This window comes from Anabas testudineus, chromosome 5 (genome assembly GCF_900324465.2).
Source record: "Anabas testudineus chromosome 5, fAnaTes1.2, whole genome shotgun sequence".
NCBI lineage: Eukaryota > Metazoa > Chordata > Actinopteri > Anabantiformes > Anabantidae > Anabas > Anabas testudineus.
Genome location: NC_046614.1, coordinates 5,064,152 through 5,085,851, shown reverse-complemented (window position 1 = coordinate 5,085,851; position 21,700 = coordinate 5,064,152). Strand labels below are relative to the sequence as shown.

The window sequence follows — 21,700 nt, the reverse complement described above, 5'->3', positions numbered from 1 at the left end:
TGGTAACACCACACGACTGTTTCAGCAGGTTCAGGTTTTGTGCTTCTTACCTGTGTACTCTGAGGACAGCGGCTACAAATGGAATTGATATTTGACTTTTTCAGTCTGTGACAATTGCGCTATGGTGAAATAAGTGACAGCAGGCGGTGTGGAGAAGGTTATGAGCTGAATGCAGCAGAGGCTGAGAAGCCCTCTTTCCTCTAGTCTCTAACATAGGCTAAGTTGCAAACTCTATTCACACTCCCTGTTTTAACTTCCTTTTGCAAGATTTATTTTTTAGCTTGTGTAATAATAAACCAAACTACTAGGTCGGGGGGTAAATTGTATTCTGAATTAGATGCGAACCACAGATTCCTCTTTCTGCTTTTTTTAATACATAGCGTCTTCTGTCGACTTTTAGATCTCTATCGGTTCTTACTGGTGACGAACGAGTGCAGTGGGGTTTTTAGATGGCGCATTAGTGTACGGCCAACAAACCTCTAGATGAAAACATGATTGAAAGCTGTTGTCAATACGAGGGCTCCCTCTTGTCATGTGTCACTGCACTGCGGTGGCTTCCTCTTCTACAAACACACTCCTTGGGGCATCTCAATCAATAGCCTGCTCACTCAGATACAAACACACTTCCTGTTATCCGATACTGTAAAGCTGCTGGTGATCTGTAACTTCACGTGTCTGATAGTGCACGTGTTTATGCTAATGGAAATGAACAATGAAAGACACAGAGCAGACAGAGAATAGTTAACTTTAACAATTTTATTTGTGAAAAACTACAAGCAAAATTCATAAATAGACATTTCTATTTGAAGCGAAGGAAAATGATCAGGATAGCCTATAAGCGCAAAGTCGTGCACATGCCAGAAACATGTATTATTTTAACATTATAAGCTAGACAAGGAGCCGTGATCTGCTGAAAATGATGCGTACATTTCCACACCAGGAACATAATGTGACCATTTCACAAGGGGAAACAATGACACATCAGCTATAAGAGAAAGAAAAAAATTCAAATTAAAAAACTAAACAGAACAAAACAAAACAAATAAAACTGGTATTAAACAAAGAATGGATTATTGTACTGTCCCTACATATTTTTTTTTTGTCATTTTTTTTTTCAAAACCGAGCAATAACTCTAAAAGCATTGTACAAGACATTGTTATAGGAAGAAATGAGTTTGTATAATACACTTAATTGAAAATTCACGGTTAAGATTATACAGTCAGTAAACAAGCATTCTATATTTGGGTCTCTGACAAACAAAGCTAAAAAATGTAACCATCTTTACACAGTAAATTAAGGTTACTGGTCGCACACAAGAACAGAACTGCTTGCGCGGAAAGGAAACAGGAAACAAAAGACTTCAGCTCCAATGCCATTTTTCATAGTGTTTGCACCTTTTTAAAATTCTATATACAAGCAATAATTCATATACTCAGCAAATGGCCATTTGTCAATAATTTAACAATGAATCCTTTCTGTTAGAGTACTCAGTCAAGTGGATGTGGTTGCAGATAAGGCAGGTGAAAACATGGCTTTTTAGGCCCATCTCTAATAGATTGCATTACAAAGAAACGTCTTATTCTCAGTAAAAAGTGGACACATTTTCCCCTCTCACCCAAAAGTCCCCACTGTTTGTAGTGCTATTCACATTGCTTTTCCTCACTGTGAACACTGATTTCATATTTGTATGCAATAAAGTACATAATTACATATTAACCATAGCTTAAGCGCAGAAAAAGGTCATGAACACAAATCTCCTGGACTTGAAACATTGCTTAAAACACGTGTGATTATCATCCCTGTGTGTGAAACCTCAAAGTTTGAAGTCGACGTTTAAAAAAAAAAAAAATTGTGCCCCTCAGATTTTTGTAGGAGTTCTGTGGGATGTGTTAACCTCACCTAAACTGCTTTTAATTATTCTTCGAGCACCTTATTTATTGAGTTTGGGGGGGGGGGGCTACGTGTACTGTGGTAATCCAACAGTGCAAAGACGGCGCTTGCTGAGGCCAATGTCTGAGCCAGAGCTCGTCCCAGCTACCCACCCAGCACCTGAGCCGGCGGTGTTGTGCAACTCAGCTCACAGTATTGACACTTCTCTGCCCCGAATTTAGCCGTGCACAGAGACAAGTGGACAATAATAACACCATTTACATGGATTATATTAGTCTTTATTTAAACTGTTATTCATCTCACACATTAGATAATTGCATTTCAAATTGTTATTTATCTGTCTATGTATCATGTCATTATGAAATTCCTTTGGTCCTTCAATAAATAAAACTAAGATATCATATACACATTTATTCTTTATACAATTTCATACAGTTAAAAGGAAATTATGTTGGTCTAGTATCAGCTAAGGTAAAAGTGAATAAAAACCTTAAATAAACCTTGCTGTCCTAAAAATTGAAAGAGCATTTGTATTCTATTAACTACTGCAATATTTCGCCTTCAATGACAGGAGTCTTAAATTAATAAAAAAGAAAAACATGTCGATTGAATCTGTAAATTGTTCATATGTTTGCACTTGTTTTCTGGGATCAGGTTGAGAGAACGAAGAGTCAAAGTTGGCGTCAGGACCACAACATAAGAAAAATGTAATCGATTCACAACAGCTTGACACAACAGGTCTATTTTTACAGTTCGATGTGGTTTCACCAAGTGGAACTGCATGTAACCATCCTTCAGTCACCAAAACAAACAAATAAACAAAAACAAAAAAAAAAACCCTCAGGCTCAAGAGGACAGGTTTGCCTTCAGCCGGAAAACTCAATATTTAAGTACGGAATGCAGAAAATATCAACAGCTTTTAGTGTTTTACACAACAGCCTACACTGTACAGTTAAGGACATAAGATACTGGATAAGAGATCTGCTATAGCATACTAAATCATAGACGATCTACAGTTGGAAAAAGTCAGGCGTCTGAACTTCAGGTGACCTTCTGATGCACATTGACCAGTACAGAATAAGCAGATGGACCTGATGGAGGTCCAGACAGTGTTCAGAGTGAGACAGTTTGGTTGAGAAAAGTGAATGAGAATTTGATTCATCAGCACTTTGTCACATTGAGTGAATGGGCAATCCCAGACCTGCAGAAACCGCTTCACAGTGTATCTAGCACCAGTGTGTGTGTATGTGTGTGTGTGTGTGTGTGTTTGTGTGTGTGTGCCTGTGAGTCGAATCTTGTCCTATCATTTTCGAACTGTAATAAAAACACTGAAGGAACAATCGATCGGCAGAGCTACACAGCAAAGCTTCAACATAAAAAGGAGAATATCAAAGTATACAGGTGCAACAGGTAATAAATAAGGGTAATAATAGTTTAAAGTTATTAAAATGATTGTGGTTATTGTGCCCAGCGGAGAATTCTTCTTTACAAAAACAAACAAAAAAAAAGAAAAACAAAAAACTTGACTTGGCCTCACATCCACGTACAAATATAAAACAATACATACAAGTGTCTGGATGCTACCGCGGGGGAGGATGCGATGGGGGCGTTAATTCTTTGTGGCCCAGTTCTCCTTGCCTGTGCCACGGGTGTAACCACGAGGGGAGTTCCCCAAGCAGGGTGCTTGTTTCCCCCTAACAGGCGCACTGTTTCTTTCAGTCAGCCAGCTCCTCTAAGCATCCAGTGGTGGTCATGGAATGGAGGCAGGGCAGCAATGGGAAAGGTGAAATCTCTCCCCCTATGGGATCCATAGTGTCCAGAAACGTGTGGGGAAAAAAGGGCAAGTGAAGCAGGGCGAGGGGAGGGGATGGAAGGGTGGGACCTCAGAACGACTCGTCATGCCCCACAGAGAGATCCCCTTTAGGTGTGGAGGCGCGGGACGAGCCCTTGTCCATGCTCTCGGAGCCAGAGCTCTGGTGCTGCTGTTCGGAGCCCGCGCTGGACGTGATGGTGGATGAAGACGTGGACGAGGAGCGGGTCTTCTCCTTAAAGTCTGTTATGATAACCGTCACGTTCCCTACGGTGATAGCCAACTGCTGTGCAGTGCTTCGGTCAATGTTCTTCAGTTTGGGCCTGAAGTGGACAGACAGGGGAATAGAAGAAAAAAACACACAACCCTTAATAACCGGTAATGCTGACGAAAATGTATGTCTCAGCAACAACAAGGGGGAGGCTGCCAGCACTGTGGGGGCGGTTACACTAAATTGCTCAATTCATCGGGTGACACATGAACAGTCAGAACAAGTGAGAGTGGGTGTTTAGTGTAAAAGATCACTTGTGAATCATCTGAGGTTTCCCACTAGCCTTGTGCTGCCCGAGTTTCTCTAAAAAGAAGTGCTGCGTAGTCATAGATGTGAAACCATGTGTTCTGCCAAAGACATGCAGAGTAGGAGCAAGTGTTACACACCTGGAGATGTGAGAGTTCTTGTTGGTCTTGGTTGTTGATTTGCCAGACTGTATGCTGTGTTTGTCACTGGGTGAACTCTGATGGTTGTCTGATTTGGGTCTGGGAGGAAACAGACAGATACAAGTGAGGAAAATTCCATCACAGCTGACACCAAGAGACAAGTGAAACCTGGACACGTACACTGACCTGGTCTTTTTGCTGCTGGGCTTCTTCGTGACAGCTGGGCTGATTTCCTTCTCTCCGTCTGGTTTGTCTTTGATTGGCTGTTCTTTCTCGCTCTTGTCCTTCTCAGGGGTTTCTGCCTCTGGTCTCACACTCTCTGGGCGCTCACCCTCTGGGCGTCCGTCACCATTGGCACGTTCTCCTTCTCCGTTTGGGCGCTCCTTGTCTGTGCGCTCACTCCTCTCCCTCCGCTCCTTCTTTGGCGGGGGAGGCATTGGGTACTGCTGAGCCACCTGCTGGGCGACCAGCTGGGAATTGATCCGGGGTTTCCTGTGGAAGAGATCCAAGTCACAAACATGGATTAGCCTCGTAGTAGAGCTGTATGTTGACCACACACCAACACAGTTACAGTACAGCTGACAAAGAGAGGTGGGTGAACCTGAAGGCCTGATGGGGAAAGGAGCAGGTGCCCCCAGCTGCTGCAGAGGCAGGTTTACGCAGCAGCTTCCTGGTGGAACAGCTCTGTTTGAGGGCTAATCTCGTTAGCTCACGGCTGTAATAAAATGAATGCACAGGATCACAAGGTGGGACATTTGCAGCACGTCACTTAGGTTCTCTAATCTGATTACCACAAGGTTGGCCCCATTTGTCACAGACTGAGATTCAGTTGGACATGGTGTAGCTGTTCCACTCACTGAGCTCACAAGTAACCACCGAGTCTTCTTTTTCTGACTCACTTGCAAATACAGAAACACAAACCATAACCTCTTTTAGTTTCATCACTCAATACGAGCACAAATGATGTCACAAACATCTTTCAAAGAATCAGAAGGGATGGTTCACATAAAAACCATCTCTTTCTGAAAACACCTTTTCTGTGGTGTAGCACCACAGAAGTGTGCAAACAAACAACATCTTGCACCATCAGCAGCTGTGCAGATGAACACAACTTGAGGACATGAGGAAAAATGCTAACCCAAAGTCAGACTGCTTAAGCCAAAACACACCTGCAGCATAATGGACACCACCTGGCAACATCTGGGGGGGTCCTCAAGGGAGAGGGAAGGATGACTGCAGCCTTCCAGAGACTCCGACTCAGCTGGGACCAAACTGCAGCCAGCAACATGGATAATAACAGGCCAGCACTGGGCATGGTGAGGAGTAAACCACAAGTACACTCACACACACAAACATGCACTTGAAAAGCTTAGCGTGCAAACAAACAGCCTGGCACGGCTCGATGGCTGCTCAGGAGGCCTTTCAGCAGGAACACAACAGGTTATACTAGCTAGCTGTGTATACACAACCCTTCCAAACCCAATTCTAGTCTTGGCAGGAATAGTTGAGTGATATCCCAGCAGTGCACAGGAGGGCTCTTGATCCTCCGGACTGCTTTATGAGACCTGTGGTCAAGTAGGGAGTCTTGAAAGTTGTACAAACTCTGTCAGTTTAAGCATTACGCCAGAAAAACAAGTGTTACTGCTAAAAAATGAAGCTCTCTGTGAAAAATGTTTTTGAGCTTGCCATGGGCAGGGGTCATAGTGAGTCATTTCTAAGAGCCAATGCATGTGACAAAAAAAGTAAAAGCCCATTAATGTGTCAGAATGATGACACTGAGTTCAGTGGCTTGTTGTGGAATTGGCTTTTAGGCCAAAGCTTGTGTTTCTATGTCAAATTTGCAGCACTGTAGACAGTCCAGTTCCTCTTGTTTCTGCACGTCCATCTCCGCATGATTCGCCACTCTCTCTCAGGCTCCCCTTTATCCTTTAGTAGTACAGCACTTACTTAAACTAACATTTTGTTCAAGTCTTTCACAACTTTTCTTTTCCCTACTTCTCTATCGAGCTCATTTAGTATCCTCTTGCTGCAGCCTATCATGGAGAGAGAGGGGGGCTCTCCTTGAGGAGGGGGTGAGGGCCGATCAGAAGGCAATCAATCAGGACATAATAGAGCATCATGTCGTAATGCTTGCACTACACTCCAATCAATACACCAGCTGTAGCGAATGCTGATGAGCTCTGGGCTGCTGATCTAGTTTCCATTAGCTGCTGTGGCTCTTTTTACCTGCTGCCCTCACTACTAATCACCAAACTGACAACATACTAATTTTTCAAACCAGACATTTACTGTATATGACTGATCACCTAAATTAAAACAGATGATATTAATATAAATTCTTGTAAACTCCTGTACACTTCTGTTCTTTTCCTGTCCAGTACCCTTATAAGGACAAAATGTAGTCCACCCCATGGGAAACCAGTAGGTCTCTGGAGTACCAATAGTCTCCTTATGCAGTGATCTGGTAGAAAACCTGTGTAACAAAGAGTTCAAGTTTTGGAGAGGCAGCGGTAAAGCTAGAGCTAGCGGTAAATATCTGCCTTTCTAACAAACAGCCACAAGTAAACAGACTGTGGACACAGACGGCATCCAGCAGGACCAGAAATCATTTTGTTTGGCAGTGAAAGCTGTTGGCCAAGTAGGTGGTGAATGAGTGATTGATTGATTGATTAACTCCACGCCTCTTCAGTCCATTGTGGAACTGAGGTCCTGGACAGAGCCTGAGATTTGTGTCTAAGCTGCAGTGGCGGACGACAAAGCCCTAGTAGTTAAGCGGTGATTCAGTGCCAGCTGTAAGTCAGCCATGAGTTGCTGCTGCCATGATAGAGCCACCACTCTTTTTGCCCCATTATTTATTTATTGACTACACATCATGGCTTTGCACTGAGCTGCTCTGTGGCTCATTAACAAGGATGGAGATTCCACATGACACAGTGTGTGTGTGTGTGTGTGTGTGTGTGTGTGTCACCTGCATTCATTAAATTCGTGGCCCTTAACACTTACAAGATATGCTTGAAAATATACATCATATTTAGAATATATAAATAGACCACATCTAACTGTTTGTTATTGACAATTACTCTACAACTAAACCATGTAGTTTCTCAAAATGTAAAATCAAACAGCAGTATTGTACTTACAGTATTGTGCAGCACAGGTACAAGGAATAACAGTGAAAGCAGGATCAGGAATGAACCCCAAGGTCCAATTGCAAAAACTACCTCAACCTCCCACTGCTGTCAATATATTCTGTAGTGTGTGTGTGTGTGTGTGTGTGTGTGTGTGTGTGTGTGTGTGTGTGTGTGTGTGTGTGTGTGTGTGTGTGTGTAATAGTGAGTGAGGGTGTGTGTCAAGTGTGTAAAGCCTGCTGTCGAATCATTTCCCACTGTGAGGGCTTACAGCATATTACCTCCCCTTCACACAACAATAGGCCATGATTGACAGCTCCTCCTATGCTTACCCCTAAATTCCACCATCTGTGGGAGGGAGGACTGGGGAGACTCCCTCCATGGGATGCCCTGAAATAACTATCATCATGCTTAAAAGCTCCTAATTCAGCCACACTGACACCCATAGTTAAGACTGCTCCATTCAGCCTGAACCATGCCAGAGACAAACACACCTCTGCTCAGCTGGTGCTCTCATTGGTTGGGAGCAGTAGGTACTTGCTAGCCATGAGCAAAAGCTGAAATTGAAGAGGAACCCTTTCTAGAGAAACTAAAAACAACGAACCCAAGCACTTCACGGAGAGAGACTAAAAGGGGGAGTGAGTGAGAGATGGAGAGTGTGATAGAGAGACAGAGGCGCAGGAAAGCCCTCATTAACACAGCTCTTTTATTTGAAGTGCTGTGTGGAGGACAAGCAATTATTTCCTGCCAGGCTGAGTGAATGCAGTGGCAGACAGCTGAGCGAAGAGGAGCGAGAAAGTGAGACAGCCAACAGACAGACAGTTCTTCGAACAGGGACAGTCCACTGAAGAGCTCAGAGTTTTTAACATCACCCACTCTCTCATTCAGACTTTGTAAATAACCATATCGACTCGGTATGAAAGCAGACTCCTTGTGTTCTGTGACATATTAAGTTGTTAACAACTATGAATCCTCGATTCACGAGTTGGCTGGTGACCTGATTTCACCCCACAAAGCACTGAGTGACCATCACAGCCTTAGCCTGGGGCACATCTCTCTGATCCAGCATGTGAGAATGCCACAGGGCTTCAGTTTGATCAAAGTACCGCCCCCTAATGTGTTGGCAAACATGCAAGTCATCTACATTTACTGGTCTGTGTCAACGCTGGCTGTACGTCTTGATCATTATGTGGACACACATAATGCCCACTCTCCAACCAGGGCAGGGAAGTGATGGAGCACAGCTTAGATTGCGGCTGCCTACCTGTGCTGCTTTGAATTAGTTAGCTAATCAGTCTGTCAGTCTGTGGACCCTTTTGTTGGAGTATCGAATGTTTGAAAATCTTTCTCTAACATCCAAACTGCATGACTACATTGATGGGTCTAATACTAAATTAAGTGTACCTCTTGTACAATTTCATGAAATAGTACCTACAGCTCAAACAACAATCGACTAACTACTCAGCGGCAGCTGTTTTTGATATCAGTGTGAATCACTAATTAAACTGTTAAACACAAGCGGGGGGGGGGGGGGATATCCCTAGTCAAAATTCTGCTAAAATCTTTCTGAAAGATTTGAAATTGAAAAATTACAAATACAAACATATGTATATATGTTTCCTGTGGGGGAATTCTTGATCAGACAGAGCCTAAAGTGACTACATCAGTGCTGTTACATCCAGTCATCCATGGGTAAAGTCATCTGTGTGAGTGAGTGTGTTTGGGAGGTTGAATAAGGATAGCACCTGAAGAGCAGCCTGGGGCCATAATGCTTCTCAATTCATTCTCACTGCCCACCAGAGGCATTAAGCATTCATCCTTTCATCCATCCCTTCTGGTCAGGATTTTGAGGGCTTAATGTTACTGTCACTTTCTTCCCTCTACCTCCCATACCCTACCCTTCTGGGGGGGAGGGGGTGGATCTCCCATAGAGTTTCCATCAAGTTTCTTGGACATGTTCTTTCTGTATGCACAGCAGGCTTGCAGAATGCATCAATCTAGCCACATTTTATCATTAAACTGTTAGTCATGACATTTAGAGTCTGCAGTACTGAGTACTGGCAATACCGGGCAGAACAAAAGAATTCAGGGAAATCTCTTGAAGATACCTCAAGTTTTCTGCAACAATAGTATACTGTGTGCACCATGCTGGCTGCTGGAGTGTGTTTTTCTGCTTCTCTTGACAGGCTAAAGAAGTCTGGCTGTCTGAGTCTGTGTTCAAGAGAGGCAGACATAAGCAAGAACAAAAGATGGTCTATGACAGAAGAATTAAAAGGGGAAATTTCTAAGTTTGTGTCTGCTTATGTGTAAAAGAAAATGTTACCCTCACACTGACGAGGCTTTCCTCTACATGATAAACTGCCTGGCATCGAGCTGACTGACAGCGAGTCATTGCAAAGACACTAAGCACATATGAGCTACTTCCATCATCAGCACTGTGTTACACTGCTTGGTACTGCGCATTTGTTTTTCTCCTCTCCATTGCCTCTCCATCTTTACAGTGTGCCTGTCTCCTACCTTACCGTCTCTTCACTTTTTCTCTAGACCGACACCCATCAACAAGTCTAAGTCACACTGGCTTTAAGTAGGCCCTCTTCACTTCTCTTCAACCCCTCTCTGAATGCTGACATTGGTTTGCACAGGTTATCTGTCAACACATGATCAGGCCTGGCCTGTCATTTTCCTATCCGTCTGCTTAGTACAAACAGAGCATGGTTTAAGTTTGCTCAGCAAATCGTCCAGCAGCATTGCAAAAGGAGACTCTGTACCTTCACAGCAAGCTCTCATGTTCAACAGAAGAAACAACATCTAAGCAAGCAAACAAACACAACAAGCGGGGAAACCTGACACCGAGAGATCAAACGCAAAGTCTGCACTGATTACTAGAGCCAGGGTTCAAACTGACCACAGTGAGTTTTTCTGGAACTTGCTTCTTGATTATGCTCTGAATATCTATGACTAACTAGCTTTGAAACTAGAATAAAGATCTATGATCAAAACACTTGAAATCACTCTGGTCTGGATCCTTATATGCAGCAAACGACATGTCAGCTGGTGCTGTTCTTTTCCCCTCTATGGATGGTGGTGCTGGTAGAAACAGAAAAGACTGTCCAGTCTCTCCCTCCCTGGGTAATGATGTGCCTCACTCCGCTTTAGCCCCTGGAGACTCTTGGTTGAGTGAGCACATCCCCCTTGCAGCCATCCATTTCCCCTGGCTTTCAACACAAACACGCATAAATGTCCAGATGCTACACTCCTTTTCTTCAGTGCGGTTTCTCTCCTTGTCCTTTTTGCCCTATTCCCTCCTTACTCCTTAGCGGCTTGCTGTGACACCACACTTAACAACTCCCTTACTCCCTCTCTCTCTGTCCTCGTATGCCTTTTTCTGTAGTTTCCTGAGAGGCCTCACTCCCTCACTGACACACTCATTCACTTGCCTCATATTTGTCGTGAATGGGAGGAGCCCCCAATTCAACAGTTCTCAACATTTCTCCGTTTTGTCAGATTGCCAAATTGGCTATTGTATTTAATCACTCATACTCTGCCAAATCCCATGAAGTAATTAAGAACTTTTAAATCTGGCAATTAACATGTAAAGATTAGTGCTACGCGCTTGCGCTTAGGGTTTTAGTGCAGATGCTGATAATGCTGGATAAGCAAAAGCAGTTTCCTCTGAGCGGGGGCTGCTGTGGGGGCAGGGGGTGGGCGCGGAAGTGCAGATACAAATTGAGTGCCAGCATGTCCCTCTTATGTAATTCCATTATCCTAGACAATTTGCCTTAATGTGACAGTGGAAGAATCCACGGATTATAATGACTCTATTCCATCATTGTAAAAGACAGAAAGGCACACACACACACACAAACAGAAAACACACACTGCAATCATTTCCCAATAATTGTGCAACCTCCAGAGTTACACAGCTAGAGAGCGAGAGAGAGAGACAGAAAGACAGACAGACAGAGAGAAAGAAAGAGAGATGTACTTGTACCTTTTTGGCAGCTCCACTACTAACCCATAGCCTCAGGTTTGGGTATCATTTAGATTTTATCCATCCTGATTCTTACCAGTCCTACTTCTAACATTTAGAAAATGGATCTGTGGATTTATGAGTTTCCCATTTGGTCCTATTAGAAAGCCTAAGGCTAGATGCAAAACACATTTATAGCTGTAAAAATCTACTGAGTCAAGGAAAAATTACAGTAACAGCCCATGCTTAACTTATGTGTGACACGGACAGGTGCATCTTTGCTCCGTTACAGAAACTTAAATTAATATTTGATCTCAGTTTTCTTTGTTAACCTCACTCACTCAGCGTGTGTTTTGTGCAACACTGGAACACTATACAAGTTTGAAGTTGTCTGTTTTAAGTATTTAGAGAAAGTTAATATTTAAGATTATTTCCTGAACAGGTAGTCAGTCTATCACAGATCTGATACACAGAGGCCAACAATCACATTCATGCTCACACCAATATAAAGTCACCAATCAACCTTTGGACTGTGGAAGGAACCTGGAGTACCATGAGGAAACGCAGGAATCAGGGCAACATGTAAACTCCACACAGAAATGCACTAAGGCTAGATTTAAATCCAGGTACTTCTAGCTGTGATGCAACTGTGCTCACTGTCATACCATTGTGCTACCTCATTTTTGACTATATAAATAAATCTCACACTGTATTTGTAGCATATCAGTGGTGATGGTTTAGGTTTTGAGTAATTGAAGCAGTCTGAGCTTCAAATACATTTTAAGTAACTTTATCATATCAGAGCACTGACTTACAAGACTTACTACTAACAAGTGAGAGACAACCATTTGTTCTGTTTTATGAAAAGTAAAGATGGAAGCTACTTGAAATGGTTGACAACGGAGCAACAGCACAAAGATAACAGCACAGCAGCCAAAGACTGAGCTACCTCAAGACTTACTGTGATCCCCACCATCAATCAACTTTAGAGGGCTCCTAATGGTTTCTCCCTGGGCCCCAGAGCTGCCAGAGGTGCATACCAAACACCACCACAAAGTAAACTGATGTACAGCAACGCAGGGTCACGTTCACACAGTGATACAGTTAAGATGCCAGAAACATTTAAATATGATCGCATACACATCACAGGGGATGCTAATGCAAACCACTCTCAAATTACCCAAGAAGCAGGCACTGGGTGCAGAAACGGAACACTCGCCACTTGGACTTGTAGATTAACAGCGAGGTCAGGTGCAAAAAGCAGAGTGCCTTCTTGTTCAAGAGTCAGAGTGGCAAAGGCTAGATTTAGCCTACTTCGGTATCGTGTTACATCACTGAGCTGGACCCGGTCAACAGGTTCGTTAGGCTGCACTCAGCTGGGGAGAACTGGGACTCTCCCTGCATGTTGATGCCATAGCTCCTGTTAACACACTTTGTTGCCTCCATTAGTACAAATAAAAGCTGCGTGACCCACCGTTACCTAGGTTACATACTGCTGACGGGACAAAGTACGATCCAAGCCTCACCGGAGTGTAAGCCAGTGTCTGTCAATCACAATGGATCATGTTATTTCTATATTCTCCATTAACACCTGTAGAAACAGCTGGGGATTGTGAGAGATGATGTGTCATGCTCATCTGATCTTCAATTTCAAGTATGACTCAAACTGCATCTAACTACCACTACACTGGGGTCCTGCTAACCCATACCTGTTGTAACAGCTTTGTAACAGAGATATGTGTGATTGACTATGATGCGGACCACAGCTTCAGCTGCATCCATCTTCTAAGATTCTCCGTACAGACTGACCTTTGTCCTGGCACACCAGAAAAGAAAACCGCTAAATGTGAAGACTGTGAAAGTGCTGATGCATTTACACCACACAAAACAAACCACTTCAAACATGTCTTAAATACAGTCCTGTCATAATGAATGCACAAAAGCTCACCTATCTCATAGTAAACACAAATGATTTAAACGTTGGGAAAAGTAGTGTTTTGACAGTGACCGGCACAGAGGAACTCTAATTAGTGCACACACGTGTCCCCATGCATAAAAGCATAAGCAAGACCTCACATAAAAGCAGAAAGACAAACATCCACACACAGCCTGAAGTGTGAATCGTTTAGCTAAGAGCATGCTGCCTTGTCCCATGCTTTGCTAAAACACATCAAACAGTAATGAAAAGACAGCTAATTAGTACTCATTAGAATAACAGGCAGCGCCACAACTACACAACAGCATTAATGTAAGGTTAACTATTCAGATTAAACAGGAATGTGTGACAACAACTCAAGAGATGTCATGCAGGCAACTGGGCTGTTGCCAAAGCAGAGTGGCAGGATGGCCATGGCACGCTTGTCTCCACTTCCTGCTTTCGCACAGCGTGATCAGTCTGCATCATCACCTGTGGTCTTAAGCTACACATTGCTGGGAAAAAGATCGTGGGGGGAGGGGAGTCAGACAATTAAGACTTAGCACAATCTTTGGCATTATCAGTAAACCAGCAGCAAGTGTGATCTCCCTGTTTGTGGTGCACCAGGGTGTCAGCCGAGCCACTCATTGTAAAACCACAGCTGAAAAGGTTAGGCTGCAGGGGACTTGTCAACAAATCCGCAAATGACTCATCTGTTTCTCCACCTCATCGCGCAACTGATGACATGTGCAAACAAACTCACACTGTAGCATACGCAACTTATCATCAAAAACATTCCACAGAAGGAGGATGTATCAGTATACACAAAACCGAAAGGGAATCCCGTCATGATATTCTAGTTACACTGCGATTTAATCTCACTTTCCCATAAGACGCTGTCCTCTGCTGACATCACAAAATGTACTGTAATACCCTGCCAGCTAAGGGGAAATGTCTGGGACATACTAGCCTGTTACTATAAATGCTGTTATGAAAAATCTAAAGATGAAAGAAAATTTTTTTATTATATTCACTTGTACAGAGCGTTTGGTAACAAAGTAAATTGATGGTAGGTTTAGTTTTCAAAATGAGTAATCATAGTTAAAATCATAACTGGAATGACTTTAAAAAAACAAGCTTTTTAAGAGAAATGGGTGGACTTCCTCTAACTACTCACACATCAGGTTGGGCATGAACTACTGGGCATAAACTACACTGCACAAGGGGGAAAAGTCTGATGGACAATGAAATATAAAAAAACGGGCACCTGGAGATCTTTGTAATGCTCAATTAGAACACTTGTATTTCATTACACATCTCCTCACTGTTCAGCCACCTCATGCCACATCTATCTGACTTGTCAGAGCATTCGCAGATCCTGCAATCCTACAGGTAGGTGAAATGCACAACCATGCATTCACCTTGTTTCACTGCACACAAAAAAGGAACGTTTGCTGTTGCTCTGTTGATGCACTGTAGCTGTACAGCCATCATGAAGTACGGTCCCTCTTCTTCCCCACCCCATCCCCCCCTCTGGCTAGTGAAGCAGCCAGCCTACCTAGACGAATGCATAAAGCAATGCATAATGTTCGACGCATAAGATGAGAAACTACGGATAATCCAAATAGCAGGAGATGTTTGCAAGACTGTCCATCAACAAGTCCCCCATTCGCACACAGACAAATGGGCTGTCGATCAAAGTTGTCATTCCCATAAATTGCGATGCATTACTGCTGCAGCCAGTCAAGCAGGGGAAAAACGAGACGCTCAGACGAGAGAGGCAGTGAGAGAGAGAGAGAGAGCGAGAGAGAGAGAGAGAGAGAGAAGGAGAAGGGGGAGCGCTACGTTACCTTGTGGATGTGCCCTTCCTCACATCGCAGATGCTGCATTTAAAAGCCTCGGCGGTGTTCCTGAAGGTGCAGACGCTACAGTCCCAGTAGCCGTCGTCAGCGGTTTGTTTGGCTTGTCTTTTTGGCCTTACAAATGACACAAATATTAAGGTCAAGTTAGTTTTGGAAACACCACCAACATATTTTATAAACGACTGAGAAAGCCGATTGTGACAAACATAACCCGCCGTGTAATATACAAGCGACTTAGTGCATCGCAAAGCTGTGGTGGTGCTGTCATTAATTTGGGGTTCGACTCCGGGCAAGTAGAAGTCCTCGGTCCGTAAATCCCCACAGTGGCGAAGCGGGCGACTATCCACACCGTCCGATTGTATCGCCAGCTAGGCTAGCGGGCAGGCAAGCATTGCTAAAATTTTCGGCATCGAAGCTTAGCATGTCGGCTAACGAAACCAATATCAAACAATATCCATTTCGACATTGACCCTTCAAAAGGCTTTGTCGAGACGGAAGAGCGTTTCAGGGAATGCCAGGCGTATCCTCTGAAAAAATTCCCTTTGTCTGTTAAGTGACTGGGTTGTAGGGAGCGAGAAGCCGCCATAGTGACTGCACTATTCTAGCTAGCTGTGGCATACCAACTGAAAAAGGGAGAAACGATCCCTGCGAGGGGGGAAACGCATCCAAATACCGAGCCCGAAACGCGCAAAACAAGTGGGAATCGAGAGCAGGGCGGTCGCATTACCTGGTAGGGCTCTTCTTGTCGCCCATGGTGAAGAATAATCCTCGGAAAGAAGAAGAAAAAGGGGGCCTCCTTTAATTGTCAGTGAGTGTTGTAGGATCCTGATAGAGCCGCTGCTGAAGCTGTTGGCAGACAGGCTCCACTCAGCGCTGGCTCGAGGCACGGCACAGCGACTGACTGCACTGCACCATGTGACCGGCGTCCGGCCAATGAGCGAGCGGCTCGCTTTAAAAGTCTGGCTGGATATTTAGGAGCTATTTTAATAACTACTAGAGATGTTTGACAGATCTCGGCGGCCCACATGCTCACATGCGTGCACGTCGCCGGGTTGCGACGCTGATGGGAGCGGCGGGAGCTGGAGCGATAAATACATAGAAAACAATTCAAAGTGCTCAGATAAAATCGGTATAATGGACTAATAAGGAAAGCAGGGGAATCAACGCGCACAGGTAAAGGAAAGAGCGCACATGATTTGCTCATAACCACAGACAGTAATCCAGCTGATTAACAACAACGCTATTTTGGAGTTATTACAATGAGTAACCAACTGTTTTTGACTGCACAAACCAGAGGGTGCACATGCACACGCCATCATCCCAGGACACATCGAGCTTTGCATGTTGAACCTCTCCACCTCAGTCAGTGTGCATCCGATGAAAAAGAGGAGACCTCTCTGGACAGACTCTTGGCTGCAGAGTTTCTACATGGCTAGACATAACTTGTTCACACTCGGTTGTTTTTCGACTGTGGGAGGATGCCAGCCTCACACCAAGGGCTGTGATATAAACACATAATCCTTTTATTCTAAAGGAACGCTGGGAACACGTTTAGTAATATGCATGCATATACATACTGTCATTTTGCAGTGATTATAAGTTGGAATCAACAACCTATTAAACCTTGTGTATTTTTTTTTTCTCGCGGGCAATCTGCAACATAAAGCAGAACTGGGAAGTTGCAGCCTTGGCGACGCATTGTCTATTCTGTTTACAGAAATAAACACGACCACAGCCTGCGTGTTGCTTCGCTCTAGCTCTACTAAGACAAAGACGACTTTCATTCACTCAGCATTTGCAAAAGAAACTTTTAATTGCCCCCTTTACCCTTCTGGCTCTGACAGGCTGCGTCACGGAATGTGTTGGAGCAAACAGTGCACCTCTTGCGCGCCTCCGCTCCGCCCGGGACAAGGCTCTCTGTAGGGGAGACCAAGCGTGAATCATGTAGGCTCATTAGCTGCTCTCCACGGCTCCAGGTCCTATTGTGAACCCCCTCGCTTTCTCTGTTCTGCGTGAATATCCGTGCCTCCACATAAGTCTGCCCTCCGCCCAGTGATTACCTCTGCTTAGCTCATAGCACGCTGCTCTAATTGAGCTTCATCACGGTGGCCTACCGATAAGTACAATTCAGTCAAAACAACATTAAGCTTTGCCTCAGTGGTTCTGTAATGAGTTCCTGGGAAAACTGTGCCTTTTTTTTATGCTTGTTTGTTTTAACTTGAAAGTTATACAGCATTCAACTGCGCAGGGTGCAGCCAGTGGAATTCATTTGTGTTTATGGGCAGGATGAGCCCTTGCGTATTTGGAAAGACCACAATATTTATGCAGACTGGTTGATTTATTGATACAACAGGGATGGAGAACACAGTAAAGGAGGCATTTACAAACACTCAGTGCAAACACATAGCCTAAAGGTGAGAGAAGTGCACTTGTGGAGCAGATTCTTCTCTCCCCCTGATCAACACCCTTGAGCGGTGCGCTTACATTGCTCGCAGCCCGATTTCACAAGACAAACAGTTAGCCTTCATTCATTATTTATGAGAGGTGAAGTAGCTGAGTTTGAACAGCATGACATTAAGGTGCAGAAACAAATCAGGGGCGAGACACAGCGAAAGAATTTCTGGAGACTTGTTATGATGCAAGGGAGGATGTCAGTCACGCCAATCACGAATGTGCAAAGCTGGAAAAATCTCACTCCAGCACACTCAAGGAAAAGCAGGACTCAGGCTGTCAGGCTGTTGGTTTACCTGCACTACAAAACTGTTCAGAGTCAATCTGACTGCATCCATCGGCTCAAACGGCATTTTGTTTGAAGCGCGCAGCAGCAGCAGCAGCAGCCTTGAATTCCAATAACTCCAGAGAGCTGCTCAGTGTCTGACAGCAGAAGATTGAGGTTGTACTGCCGCTGGGCATGAATGTATAAAAACTGAGTAATGTCTAGTGTTTGGGAGAAATCAGAGGTTCAATCGCTGCAGAAGCCAATATGCCCATCAGACATCATCATCACAGTGTGTGAGAGGACATGCACAGCCCGGCGTCTTTGGAATTACACCTATACTGGACAATTTCACACCTTTAGTTCGCAGTTTGTTTAAACTGAAGGAGAAAAAAAAAAGGCCACTAGTTGGATCAGTTTCGCACGGCTGATGATGCTTCTCCAGACTTTATTGGCAGCATGAAAACAAACAAGACCCGGTTCATGCGCGACCAGAGCGGCGAAAGAAACTCGGGTATGTAACAATTACTGCTCTGTTCCGCGTCCTTCTCCTCGCTTCAAACCCCATCCGTTTGCATTGAGCACCCAACATTTGACCTGAATCTCGAAACGTCCTCTGCGGTTTCACCAGAAGAGCCCACTGTGCCATTTCAATATGCCACTGAATCATTTGTGTGGGCGCACGAAAAAGATGCTGTGTCACGTAAACGCCTGCTGAGCACAACCAACCCAGGAAAAAAGGGGGATGAAAGAAATCACTTTTCCCCAAAAAAGCTCTGTCTGGACCATTTTCAGCTCTGTTTACTCGTTCTTCGAAAAACGGAGGGGTCGGGAGATAAGATGGGGAGAGAGAGTTGGGCACGAGTGGGGGGGGGGGGGGGGTGGAGAGGAATTGGCTGCTAAAAAGGCAGCGGGACAGCAGATTAAGGGGCACATCCCCGTATCTCTATCTCTCTCTGGCACTGATCCATACACACAGAGGGAGAAAAGTGACTTATGATTAATCATCTCTCACAGACATTCCCTCAAAACCATTCTCCAATCAATAGGCCTGGCATGCCAGGAGAAATAACGCAGAGCCTTATAAATAAGACTTTGAGATGATTTCAAACCTGTCTCTGTGTTTGGGTTGGGTTGATTGGATCCCAGGCTTCATTCAGAATGCTACAGTTGATTCCCCCCCCCCCCCCCCCCCCGCCCCCCCCCCCCTCACAGAGACACTGCCTTTGTCAATAAGAATCCGTTTTTATCTTGGTTGTGACACCCAGACTACTGTTGCTTCTGTTTTATATCCACTGCGCAACCTCTATTAGACCCACTTGACCTTTCCCCCCTGCAGATGATGCCCTTGTGAGTCTGCCTATTGTTCATTTTCTCTGCATCTCACCATATTTATCAAAATTAACACAGCTGTTTTGCCCTTTTTTTCCCCTCTTCTTCTTCTTTTTTTGGTAGATTTATTGCTTTTAGCCAGACCTGCTGTCTGGTTTCAAAGAGCACTCCTGCAATGTTAAACAAATTTACTACTCTAGCAGGCACATAACAGCCCTCCAACTGTTCTCTCAGTACTCTTCACAGTGATGTTTGCTTTTTCAACTAAAGCTTTCATGGATTTCCAATAAAAAAACAACCTATCCAACAGCTAATGGATAAGTGTAGTGAATGAGCGAACTGAAGAGACGTTTTTTCGGGGTCAGCCTCCCGCTCCAAAACCAAAATTTTGATGTTACGGCACATGATGATAAACGATGTGGAGCAAGCTGATGACAGACTTCGTTACAAAAATAATCTATTCTGTGGGCTCAGACACCCTCACTCTGTCTCATACATACCCATGCACGCACTCTTTCTCCTACTGTTCTTTCTCTTTCCCACACACACACACACACACACACACACACACACACACACAAAACGTCACAGCCGTCTTCATTTCCATGTCCATGGCCGTGCTGAATGGCTTTGCTGTGCCCGGTCTTGTGTGCCTGTGCATGTTTGTGTGTTTATGTGTGCTGATTGTCCACTGGTCCAAGCCCAGTGGAGCTCTGTGGGATGTGTGGACGCATCCAGAGAGAGATTGGAAAGGAGGGGGGGGGGGGCAGTTGAGGACACTGTTTCCTTCAGCGGTGGAATGTCTTCATGCGTGTTCCTGTTTGGAGAGGCAGCTCACGGCTCCCAGAAGTTGGCAGGAAACCACATGCTGCTTACACTGGGGCCCGATAAGAAGGAGGAGGCGAGAGGACAGAGGAGAGAGGAGGGAGGAGGAGGAGGAGGGAGGAGGAGGAGAAGTGGGGTGGTGGGAAAGGAGGGAGGGAAGGGTGCTTTAGCAAACCTTCAGGAAGGTAGATTATCCCACGAAATGCTGGCAGAGCCTCAGCCTTTGTGCATGCCTCTGTGTGTGTGTGTGTGTGTGTGTGTGTGTGTGTGTGTGTGTGTGTGTGGACTGAGGAGAGAATAAGGGTGTGTGACAAAAAAAAAAAAAAAAAGCAGCTCCTTCAGCTCACTCAGCAGTGGAGAGTTTCAATGAATCCGGGGCAGGCTCCGCAAAGAGCTGCGGAACAAAAGGCCTGCAAGCTGAGAATGTGCAGCAGCGCAGAGACACGGCCCAATCTCACACTTTGTTAACTCTCAAACATAACACTGAATAAAGACTAAGACTACCACATCTGGCTCGTCAATTACCAGCCTGTTGATTACAAACCTGACAGCTCAACGCCTCAGACTGTGGAGCTCCTACTTGACTCCTGCTGTAGTGTCATGCTGGATGACTGCACCAACCAGGTCTTTCTGAGGTACATATTTGTGCTTTAATTGGGAGCACATGACATATTTCTCATGTATTCATCTCATATTTGAGATATCTCTCAGAAACTGGTGTAAACTGATCTACTAAGGTAGCGCAGTGAGGACTTTATCTTTCAAATGAGCAAAGGAGCTCGCCATGTGGATTGGGCACCTTTGCCTGCACAAATATGCAAAGTGGGGTGAGTTTTTTTTTTTTTTTTTTTTTGCGCAAGTGCGCAAAACTACAGGGAAGAGAGAATGCAAATGCATAAACTGAGCATACACAACGCGATTTATCGAGCCTGAAAGTGATGGTGGCTGTTGTTGAACCTGTCGTGTAATATCTTTGAAAGGCAGGTGCAGTCTGCTTGCGCATAGATAGTTGCTGGTATTTAGCTGAAGAGGAAGCATAGGAGAAATAAAAGAAGTCAGTCACACAAGAGCTATGTAATACCTGTCAAGCCAAGTCTTCGTGCGTCTACGCAGGTTATTCCAGACTGTAGCTGTTTCCCTAGAGCAGGTTTTTCTATGTGTTGTCCCTAGGCCTGAAATCTTTGTTACAGCGGGTCGTTACATGAAGTTTCTGCACACTCTGGACGCACCGGATGAGATCAAATGCAGCTTTCATGTGGTTGCTGATTCCTCGAGAGTACTATAAGAATCACTGACTGTGCACATGTGCTTCTTGTCCCCCACCCCCACAAGCAGTGAACATGTGTACAGACGTTGGAAGTACACACATTCTTGGAATGTGCAGATCATTAATGTCTTAGCGGCGTCATAACCAACATTGTTACCTGGGACAGTTTCTTTTTTTCCAACTTAAGAGATGACCAGGATAGAGGTGGATGGCTTTTAGGTTACTGGTTACACGATTTGTGAAATCATTACTTGCATTAAAGAAAGGAGAATGGTTGAACCTGTAGTAAATCACACAGTGTTTTTAGTAGATCACCTGCAAAACCAG

General features: G+C 44.5%; 1 protein-coding gene across 1 annotated transcript; it reads right to left on the bottom strand.

Moving 5' to 3' along the window:
• Nucleotides 1-2,153: 2,153 nt before the first annotated feature.
• Nucleotides 2,154-16,114, bottom strand: rybpb (RING1 and YY1 binding protein b). Its single transcript, XM_026347944.1, has 5 exons — nucleotides 15,961-16,114; nucleotides 15,222-15,347; nucleotides 4,545-4,850; nucleotides 4,359-4,457; nucleotides 2,154-4,024 (listed from the first exon to the last, which is right to left on the bottom strand). The coding sequence occupies exons 1-5, from the start codon at nucleotides 15,984-15,986 to the stop codon at nucleotides 3,775-3,777; spliced, it is 807 nt and encodes a 268-aa protein (XP_026203729.1). The 5' UTR covers nucleotides 15,987-16,114; the 3' UTR covers nucleotides 2,154-3,774.
• Nucleotides 16,115-21,700: the final 5,586 nt, after the last annotated feature.

Bases quoted from the DNA above. Each gene is read 5' to 3' on its own strand.
- rybpb (XM_026347944.1), bottom strand. From the start codon at position 15,986: ATGGGCGACAAGAAGAGCCCTACCAG. The intron at 15,348-15,960 runs GTAATGCGACCG...GTCATTTGTAAG, and splicing joins GACAAGAAGAGCCCTACCAG to GCCAAAAAGACAAGCCAAAC. The intron at 4,025-4,358 runs GTGTGTAACACT...TGTCCACTTCAG, and splicing joins AAGAACTCTCACATCTCCAG to GCCCAAACTGAAGAACATTG.